The 10,241-nt window shown below is 57.4% G+C and overlaps 3 protein-coding genes across 3 annotated transcripts in view; 2 read left to right on the top strand and 1 right to left on the bottom strand.

Moving 5' to 3' along the window:
- Window positions 1-390, top strand: part of P153DRAFT_333051 (APH-domain-containing protein) — a 1,903-nt gene extending 1,513 nt beyond the window's left edge. The window contains exon 4 of the mRNA XM_033665547.1: window positions 88-390. Within this exon, the coding sequence (XP_033527012.1) occupies window positions 88-154 (67 nt within the window). The 3' untranslated portion in view covers window positions 155-390. The remainder of the gene's footprint in view (window positions 1-87) is intronic.
- A 598-nt stretch (window positions 391-988) lies between these two features.
- P153DRAFT_393595 (uncharacterized protein) lies at window positions 989-6,481 on the bottom strand (the record flags this gene model as incomplete). Its single annotated transcript, XM_033671247.1, has 3 exons — window positions 6,309-6,481; window positions 3,590-6,254; window positions 989-3,544 (listed from the first exon to the last, which is right to left on the bottom strand). Exons 2-3 carry the CDS (start codon window positions 6,167-6,169, stop codon window positions 989-991), a joined length of 5,136 nt encoding a protein of 1,711 aa, XP_033527011.1. The 5' UTR covers window positions 6,170-6,254; window positions 6,309-6,481.
- A 708-nt stretch (window positions 6,482-7,189) lies between these two features.
- P153DRAFT_333047 (KEX1 protease precursor) lies at window positions 7,190-10,045 on the top strand (the record flags this gene model as incomplete). The annotated part of the gene is made up of 1 exon (XM_033665546.1): window positions 7,190-10,045. The coding sequence occupies exon 1, from the start codon at window positions 7,556-7,558 to the stop codon at window positions 10,043-10,045; it is 2,490 nt and encodes an 829-aa protein (XP_033527010.1). The 5' UTR covers window positions 7,190-7,555.
- Between the last annotated feature and the right edge of the window lie 196 nt (window positions 10,046-10,241).

The raw sequence follows: 10,241 nt of genomic DNA, 5'->3' as shown, positions 1-10,241 counted from the left end.
GAGGGAGAAGGAGAGGGAGAAGGAGAGGGAGAAGGAGAGGGAGAAGGAGAGGGAGAAGGAGAGGGAGAAGGAGAGGGAGAAGGAGAGGCAGAAGGAGAGGGAGAAGGAGAAGAAAGAGGCCGAGGCCAACCGAATGCTGCGAAGTGTTTTGTAACTACTCTCCACAGTTCCTTCGTTCGTTCGTTCGTTCGTGGACTCTACAGCACATAATATCTCGAAACGATGTTCACTGGGACTATTCACCCGGTCTGCACTCCCATCCCATCCCATTCCACCACTCCGCCCTCCTCAGACGACATTCTACCAGCTAATACAATACAATACATCTCCGTACCGCAATGCATATCGCATATACACAGATGGCTACATAAATTCTCCCCCGCACCAGACTATGCCGACACGGCGGCTGAGTTAAACACCGCATGTCGTCGTCGTGTGCTGCTTGTGTTGTGTTGTGTTGTGTTGTGTTGTGTTGTGTTGTGTTATACTAGGCTGGACTAGACTATGTCAGAGTCTGGAACGTGTATATGAGAGGTGAGGTGAGGAGAGGAAAGCAGGGGCAACTTTCTTTCCGTGATGTCTACATCTACATCTCCATCTACACCGGGCATTATGTCTGTTCAGCATACTTACTTACTGGCTTGGACGGACGGACGGACGGACTTCGCAGTAATCAAGCAAGTAAGCAAGCAAGCAAGCAAGCAAGCAAGCAAGCAGACAAACAAGCAGCTAAAACAAAGGAAAGAATATCGCCACATCCCAACCAAGGATACAATATGTAATATGCATTGACAGGCATTAAGAATGAAACATTACCGGCGTGGGGAAACAGCTAAACCCCCAATCCTATCCCATCTAACAAAGTACGACGCAAAAGTGGATATATACGCGTAAAAAAAAGCAGCAGCACGCAAACAACAGCAACCCCATCCCATCCATCTCATCACATCCCATCACCCCCACCCACCCCATTAAAACCCCCAACCATCTACCGCCAAATCTGCCACTTCTTCTTCTGTTTCGGCGGAACAAAGCTCTCCGGACTCCTCACCCCATCCCTATCCCCCCTCCTCCCACCATAACTCTCCCCATCATCATCCTCCTCATCATCATAGCTATCCGAATCATCCTCATCAAAGCGCCTACCCCCCACGCCCGCGGAGGGATAACTAGGATACGCGCGCCGCCCCGCCTCGACACCAGCAGACGAATACATCGCGCCCCTCGACGCCGTCGAGCTAGCCACCTGTACCGGTACTGCCGCTGCGACGACTTCCACAGGCGCATGCCCACTCGCGCGCACGTCGCGGCCGCCGCTCGCGAAGTAGTCCCCTGCACCACCACCTGCACCCGTGTCGTCGCGGGCCTGCATGTCGAGGGACCCGCGTTTATACGGGGAGTTTGGGCCGGCGCCTACGATAGCGGGGTGCGGGGGGTAAGATTCGCGTTTTGAGCGCTGGTGGGCGAGGGCTGGGTCGAAGTGTGCGTCGTCGTCGTGTTGGGTTAGGATGGCGGGTGTGGGTTTCTTGTAGATTTTTGCTTCGGATGGGAGTTGGGATTGGTGGGAGGAGTTGTAGCTTGGTTGTCTGCGGGTTGTGTGTGAGGAGGGGAAGATTGTTGTCTGCGTTGTTGTGTGTGTTGTTGTGTGTGTTGGGGGTGCGGGATGGGGCGCGCTGACGTGGCGTTTTCCGCCGATGGATTCCCAGGCTGAGGAGCGCGAGGTGTGGGATACGTCGATGCTTTGTCTGCGGTCGGTTTGCGCGCCGTCTGTTTGGGGCGGGTTTATGTACGCAGGGGAGTTGCTGTGGTAGCCTGAGCTTAACGCTTTATTCGGGTCGGGGATTGAATTGCGCTTGTTCTGCGATCCGAGGCTTGGGGCTACGACTCTGGGCGCGACTTGGTATCTTTGGTTGGCACGCTGTTCGTCGTCGTCAGACATCTCGCCTAGTTCGCTCCCACTCCCGCTGTCGCTGTCGCTGCCGTTGTGAGAGCGTCCGTCGTCGCCTACCGTGCGTTCACGACGGCCTCCACCGAAGATGCCGCCGAACATTGGCTTGTGATGCTGCTTCTCGGCGTGAGCAGGCGGCGAAGCAGTGTAGTCAAGTGCAGGCACTATCAGTCGATAGGGCATAGTGATACCCGCAGGATCATGCTGTGAAACCTCCATGTTGAGGCAGATGTCGAGACCGCCCTCGAGGTTGACGTAGGTGCTTTGTCCTCTCTTGGTCAGAACACTGGGTCTCCGGTGGAAATTGGAAGGCCGTTCATTGGAGGCGCTGCTACGATTGCGAGATGGTGTACTCGGCGAATAGTCACGACTGGCAGCGTCGTCGACTGACGGTCGGCGGCGGAAGAGCGACGTCAACGAGTTGCGACGCGTGCGAACGGGTCGTTCGGTCTCAGATCGATCAGGCGAGAACGATGACTGTGGCTGGTGTTGGGTTTCAACTTGCTGTTCATCTGCAGCGGCGTACGCAGGGTTGTTGCGGTAGGACAGCGGCGGTCCACGACTCCTTCCAGGGCGACTTGTCTGGTCACCGCTGAGGCGCCTAACCATCTGTCGAGGCGTGTAGTCTGAAAGTGTCCTGGTGAGACCTGGAGCATTTTCCACAGACTCAGGCGGCGACGGTGTGCCTGGTGGAGTGAATCCTGGCTTCCACTCTCGAATGCTACACCAGTTCCTGTGAGGTAGCAGACAGTTGTTGTTTCTCTTGCTCCCATTCACACCATGCGTGAAGATGGGTATCAAGTCTTCGTCCGTGTTGTCGTCGAGATGGTGTATCTTGTTTCGTTTGTTCAGAACGTCCGCCATGACATCCGGCGGGGGTGTGTTGACGATGGCAGAAGAGATGACATTCGGCATGTACCTGTGGTCCTTGTCTTTCGGAATATTGAGCTTCTTGTTCGAGTAGAATTGACCCACTGCCGCAAGATGAACATCACCTCCCAAAATCGTGATGCGAACAGACTTGGTAGCGGCGATGTGTTGCAGTTCATTGATGAACCAGTTCCGTTCCTCCTTGTGGTGTTTAGCTGTCCAGTGGTCGTCGAGGTCGTCGAGAATCTCCACACCACCGTCAAACTTGTTGAGGTAGTTGCCAAGCAATCCAATACGCCCGAGCCACTTGATAGGATCCATCAGTCTGCTTGTCAGAACGTTTTCGAGGAAGTTGAGGCGAGGATAGGCAATAGGCACTCCAAGAAGGACGATCAGGTGCTTGGTCTCGCCCTTGATGATCTCATCCTCCAGGCGGTCAAAGATGATGTCGTAGGAGTCTTCAGTGAGGATCTCGTCGCGCTTCCTTTCGGTGCGGCAGTCCAGGCCTAGGAATGCAACCTGCCGTCCAAGATGCATGAACACGCTTCGAGACTGCTCTTTGATGTACGGACCTGGGGACTTCCCGAGTAGCCACGAGGGCTCAGTCTTTTGAGTTTCGGCGGGGACTGACTGATGCTGGAAGAGCATGTAGTACTTGAACGCAACGGCACCAATACCGGTGAAGACGGGCGTCTGCATGAAATGGTGAGGGTAAGATCCGTAGCCCTATCGTTGTCAGTACGCGAATTCCACATGTTGCAGCCAACTTACATCGATGATGTCGTGATCATCCCAGATGTTGACCATCGGAATCTGGGAGTTTGCCATTCCAAAAAGGCCCTGCGAAAACCACATCGAGTAGCGGTCCAGATAGAACTGCTCCAACTCGTTCTGCATCTCTTCGGAAAACGACGCGTTGTGCTTTTGCAAGGGGTTCTTGTTCTCCGTCCACTGTCTGAACAGGGTTGTCTGCCTCATCGCAGCATCGTTGTAGATCTGATCGCCTCCACCGAGCATGACATGAAAGGGCCGGGAGCTGTGGTTGTTCAGGACATCGCGCCACATTGGATCGGGGCCGCAGAACTCATTCGTCTCGACGCTGAACGAGAAGCCATTGCAGCTGTGGAACATGATGTTCATGGACTCGCCCTTGGCCGGGACCCAGAACCCGGTGGCAGGGCCAGAATTGATTCGATAGGCGATGCGGGTCTCGCTGCTCCCGAGTTCAACTTCCAGATTGAAGCGCCAGAAAGTGACTCCTCGTTCGGCATGGAGCCTGACGCCGGGAACCTCTCTCACTTTGCCGAGCTTCTCGCCGTCTCTCTTGTGGATTCGGCTGGACTTACCACCCAACCCACTGCCAGACGGGCTCCGCGTGGAAGAGAACAGTCCTGTGTCATCCTCAATGCGCGAAAGGTCTTCGTTCTCGCCAAGCTCATCGACTGCCTTGACGTACAGGGTCCTTCCGGTCCGTGACACTTTGCTTTGGCCTTCGATCGGGTCGATGTAAGCCGGGTCAAGATGGTCATGGTCAACCTCAGACGGAGGCGGCGGGAGGATGTCCATTGGCTGCTTGAACAGTCGTAGCACGGGCGGCTTCTGGTAGGAAGACTGCGCATCGGTGGTCACGATCATGACACTGCCTCTCCATATTTCGCGCTCTTTGCCCACCACACTCCGGTCTCGACGCAGACCAGTGTAGCGCAAAAGAGGCCCACATTTGAGGTACAGCGGGGGGTTGAAGGCGGTTGGCATGGTGGGCTCGTCCGCGTAGCCATCGTATGTGGGCTCTGCGTGGTTGGCGGGGCGTTTCTTCTGAGAAGCCTGGTTTTCTTCCCACCAAGCCTGGTTGCTGGTGGCCGGGTTGCCATTGGTGGATCGTATGGGCGCATCCAGATCCAGATCTTCCGAGACGAGGGCAGCGATGGTGGCGTCTTTCCAATTCTCCAACATGGGCGTTTTCACGTAGGTTCGCTCGGGCACGTCGTGATGTCTGAAGTGATGGTGGCTGGAGTCGGGCTGCTGCAGTTGCAGATCTTTCTCGGAAAATGTGACGCTCTTGCGGTTGGCAGAAGCTGTGGTGCCGTCGTAGGAGGGCGGTGCGGGATAGCCCACGCCGTGCGAAGATATCCTCTTGTTGTCGAGGAGCTGCTGCTGCATCTCCATCTGCGCATCCGTGATGCCTCTGCTGTCCCTCCGCTTCTCGTGGCTGCCAGGCTCTCTCGACGCCAGAGAAGCCTGCGAGCGCGCCCTGCTGCCCGAGCGAGCGATGTCGGCCACGGACGAGGTGTCGTCCACGCCCACCAAGCCCAGGCCCGAGGGGCTGGCGACTGGTTTCCTGTGGATGCTCAGCGGTCTCTGGGCTGGCGAGGCCGTTGTCCGATCGCGGAAGCTGCCCGACCCCCGCGAGCTCCCAGCGGGCTCTTTCCCCTTCAGACTGGGGTTGCGCGCGACCACGGTGGTGTGGTGCGCCTTCTGGTAGCCCACGGGCGTGCGCTGGTTCTTTCGCGGGGCTGGCGTGGACCGCGCACCAGCAGACTCCCACGGCTCGCTCATGTCGTAGGTATAGCCATCGTCCGACGCCACATCGCTGATGGGCGGAGAACGGGGCTTGCTGTGCACCGGCACCGAGACGTGGCGCCTGCTGCTCGTGGTGCGGCTGGACACGCTCGACGCCTTGTCCGAGCGGGCGACGGGCTGCGAGGTGACGCGCTGCTGTTTCCCCGCAGCTTCTCGCGCGCGTCGGGCGCGGGCCTCGGCCTCGACCTTCTCCTGCGCGGCCAGCTCGGCATCGAGTATGCGCGCGCGCCGCTCCTCCTTGCTGATGTCGTCGAGCTTGCCCTCGAGCTTCTGCAGAGGCGAGCGGTCGGGCACAGACGGCGCAGAGGGGGTGTGCAGCGAGCTGCGGCGCTCCACGGTGCCCGAAAGCGGCTCGACGGGGGCGTAGGGCGGCGAACGCAGCTCGTACAGCCTGTTGGCGGCCGTCTGCACCGTCGCCTGCTTCAGGCTCGCGTTGATCTGGATGGGCGGGTCTCGCGAGCGGGTCGAGGCGCGCGGCGGCCCTCTTGCGCCTGACTTGGAGGCATACGGATCCTTGTACGAGGACGGCGGGGCGCGGGGGACATCGGGGGCCGCAGGGATGGACTCGTGGGCTGGGCCTGAGGTCGGCGGTGGGATGTTCTGGCTCTGTCGGCGGCGGTGAGCGGCAACTCGAGCCGTGTTGCTTGGGATGGACGCGGCCATGACGATGGTGGGCTGTGCGTCTGCCGCGCGCCGTTGCGACGAGCGCTTCTGTGGATACGGATCGGAGAGGCGTTGCAGTGCAGGATTGACCGCCCTACTGTTCTCCATGTTGCCACGCAATCATGGGCGGACGTCTGGTGTGGTTCTAGATGGGATGGCGAGGTGTGAGGGTTCTGATGAGCTATGCGTTACACTGTCACATCGAGTCACTTTAGATTTGTCCGTGTGGCGTCTGCTGGATAGCTACCTAAGAATACGGCGATGGAGCTCGCGGAGGATTGACGCGGCCAAAAAGCAAAACACGCACAGCTACGTAGGGTACGAGGGTAGTCGGGGAGAGGGAGATGGAGGTAGAGGACCGGCGCAGGTATATTTTCCGTAGACGGTCAGCCCCAGCCAACGCATCGCAATGAATGATGCATCAATCCATGAGGCGGGCACCAGCCTCCTTCCGCCTCAGCGCTTCGCATTTCAAGCTTGGAAGACGGCCCCACTCAGTCTTCGATCTTGCCGAGTGCTACTTCCCTGCCGATCTTGGCACTGCAAGGTCCGCTATTGAGCTATTGACATGTGGCTTGGGTGAGGGCGACGACGCGCAACGCCTCTATCATGTCCGTGTTTCACCGCAAGATAGCAGAAGGGAGGTGGTCGAGTATACTCAGCAGTCCGAGATGGCATTGCATGTTGATAAAATTACTATCTACCTGTTTGAAAATGTAGAAAACTACATCAATGCTCGAGCAATTATCGTATGGCTGAAATATGGTATTGTGAAGAGGACGTTTGGCGCGTGTTGAGATGGACGAGAATGAGCAGCTAGTCGTGGCATGAACAGATGCGATTGTTGTGAAGCACAGCAAGAAGATATCCCATGGATATTTCAGAGCAGCTCTCAGTCAATTGAAGAAACGTGAAGTAAGCTGCATTCTTGGGGCGGGAGATTCTTGTCATGAGCTTAAATGTAGTCGTCAATTTGCAGGATTTAAGACAGGTATCCGTGGGATACCAGGCGGATATATCTGTGAGGTATCCGCGGGATATCAGGCAAACTTCAGGCAGAAAGTATCCTCGGGATATCAGGCAGAAATATCAGGCAGAACGTATCCCACGGATACCAGGCGGAGACATCTCGAAAGGCCAGATCTTACAACAGCCCGACAACTACATGCAAGAAACTTGTGAAGCCGATACACCTCGAGTATCATCGATATGCACCCACCAGTGTGTTGTCTCGTAGTGTTTGATCTTGCAGTTTAGAGTTGTTATTTGCTGGAAGGATAGCAGCTTAATCCCGAGTACTTCGAGTAAGGGCACGTATCCCGAGCACACGTACTCCACGACACACAACCCCGTATTGTTTCCCAACGCTGCGCATCGTTCGCAGCTTCTACCACACACATCCACCTTCCCTACGTCGCCAGATATCAACATTCTCTCCAACCATTTGCAGTCACTTCATAAACAGCCCCCGGCGCACTCGCCATCGCCATCGCTATGCGCATCCTCACCATCTGGAGCCTGCTCTCGGCGGCAACACTCGCTGCAGCAGGCACACATCACCTGCCCGCGCGCAACTACACGACCCACGACTACTATGCCGTCCACCTCTCGCCATCGGCGTCACCCACAGAGCTCGCGGCGCACTTGGGCCTGACATACGAGGGCCCCTTTGGCTCGCTCGACCACCACCACGTCTTCAAGGCGCCCAAGCACGACCACGACATCGTAGATGACGCACGACAGGAGTTGAAGAGGCGGCGGCGGAAGCGACAAGTGGGAGACGAACACCACCCCCTCGACCACATTCGCTTCACCCAGAAGCAGAAGCTCAAGCCACGGCATTGGAAGCGCAATGTCATACCCAAAGCCAAAGCCCTCCCATCCGTTGCCGACGCCATCAAGCAGCAGCGCGAGGCCGCCAAAACCCTCGACATCCACGACCCCATCTTCGAGGAGCAGTGGCACATCTTCAATGTCAAGACGCCTGGAAACGATATCAATGTGACGAACGTGTGGATGCAGGGCTTCACCGGCAAAGGCGTCACTACGTGCATCGTCGACGACGGCCTGGACTACGACAGCGCCGACTTGAAGGACAACTTCTTCGCCGAGGGTTCCTACGATTTCAACGACCACGAGAACCTGCCCACACCAAAGCTCTCCGACGACCGACACGGCACACGCTGCGCTGGAGAAGTCGCCGCTGGGCGCAACAACGCGTGTGGTGTTGGATTGGCCTACGACGCGAAGATATCCGGCGTGCGCATCCTCTCCGGCGAGATCACCGACATGGACGAGGCGCTCGCTATAAACTATGAGATGCAGAAGAACGACATCTACTCGTGCTCGTGGGGACCTCCCGACGATGGCAAGACGATGCAGGCTCCAGGCATCCTCATTGAGAAGGCTATGGTCACTGCGGTTCAGCAAGGGCGCGATGGAAAGGGCTCTATATATGTCTTCGCTGCAGGCAACGGCGCATCGAGCGACGACAACTGCAACTTCGACGGCTACACCAACAGCATCTATAGCATCACGGTTGGCGCAATCGACAAGAACGACCAGCACCCCTACTACTCGGAAGCCTGTTCTGCCCAGCTCGTAGTGACGTACAGCAGCGGTGGTGGCGATGCAATCCACACCACAGATGTCGGCGCAAACAAGTGCACTGCGCAGCATGGAGGCACTTCGGCTGCGGGGCCTATTGGAGTGGGCGTGTTTGCGCTCCTCCTGCAAGCTCGCCCCGAACTCACATGGCGCGACGTGCAATGGCTTACCGTCCTGACGGCTGTGCAATTCGAAGAGACGAGCGACTGGCAAAAGACGGCCCTGGACCGCATGTTCAGCCATCAATACGGATACGGCAAACTCGATGCCTGGGCCATTGTCGAAAAGGCCAAGGACTGGAAGCTCGTCAAGCCCCAAGCCTGGTTCTGGTCGCCCTGGATGCACGTCAAGAAAGACATCCCCGAAGGCACCACAGGGCTCGCCAGCACCTTCGAGGTAACAGCCGACATGCTCAAGGAAGCAAACTTCGCGCGCGTCGAGCACATCACCCTCACCATGAACGTAAAGCACCAGCGCCGCGGCGACCTGAGCGTCGACCTCATCTCGCCCGCAGGCATGGTCTCGCACCTCGCCACCGCGCGCCGCGACGACACAGACGTCTACGGCTACGCAGACTGGACCTTCATGTCGGTCGCGCACTGGGGCGAAGCAGGCGTCGGAAACTGGACCGTCCTCATCAAAGACACACTCCCCAACAACTCAAAAAAGGGCGTCTTCACAGACTGGAAACTGCGCCTCTGGGGCGAAAGCATCGACTCGTCAAAGGCGAAACTCCTCCCCATCCCCACCGAGCACGACGACGACGACCACGATAAAATAGACGACCACCCCGCGCACGAAACTAGCGTGTCTATCCCAACCGGCACCCGACCAACAATGACAGCCGTCCCATCAGACCACCCCGACCGCCCCATCAACCAGAAACCCTCACAAACCCCCTCCCCCTCCGCCCAAACCACAGCCTCAGAATCCGCAACCCCCACCTCCGCAGCAGAAAACTTCCTCCCCAACCCCTTCCCCACCTTCGGCGTCTCAAAACGCACGCAAATATGGATCTACGGCGCCCTCAGCCTAATCCTGATCTTCATCGCCGGCCTCGGCGCGTTCCTCTTCGTCGCGCGCAGGAAACGCATGCGCGATTCCCGCGACTCGTATGAATTCGCGGTGCTGGATGATGTGGAGGACCGTGAGGATGCGGGGATGTTGGCGGGTGGGGCGAAGAAGAGGGCGAGGAGGGGGGGCGAGCTGTATGATGCGTTTGCGGGGGAGAGCGATGAGGATTTGCTTAGTGGGGATGAGGAGGGGGATGAGGGGCCGTATCGGGATCGGGAGAGGGGGGGGTTTAGTGAGAAGGGGAGGGGGAGGGGGGATAGTGGGGATAGTGGGAGTGAGAGTGAGGGGGGGAAGAGGCAGTAGATTTTGGGGCTGTTTGTGTGGTTTGTTGTTTTGTTTTAGGTTGGGGGGTTTTCGCATAGAAAGGGAAGATTTGTGTGGAGGGGGGGGGGTGTTGGATGGGAATACGATACGACGGCGTTTAAAGTTTAAATCCTATCATTTTCACAAAAGCTGGACCGTTTATCAATCGTCAATAAAAACAGTTTTGAACGATTTC

This window comes from Dothidotthia symphoricarpi (assembly GCF_010015815.1).
Source record: "Dothidotthia symphoricarpi CBS 119687 unplaced genomic scaffold P153scaffold_4, whole genome shotgun sequence".
NCBI lineage: Eukaryota > Fungi > Ascomycota > Dothideomycetes > Pleosporales > Dothidotthiaceae > Dothidotthia > Dothidotthia symphoricarpi.
The sequence above is the reverse complement of the archived record's forward strand: the minus strand, read 5'-3'. Positions and strand labels throughout refer to the sequence as shown.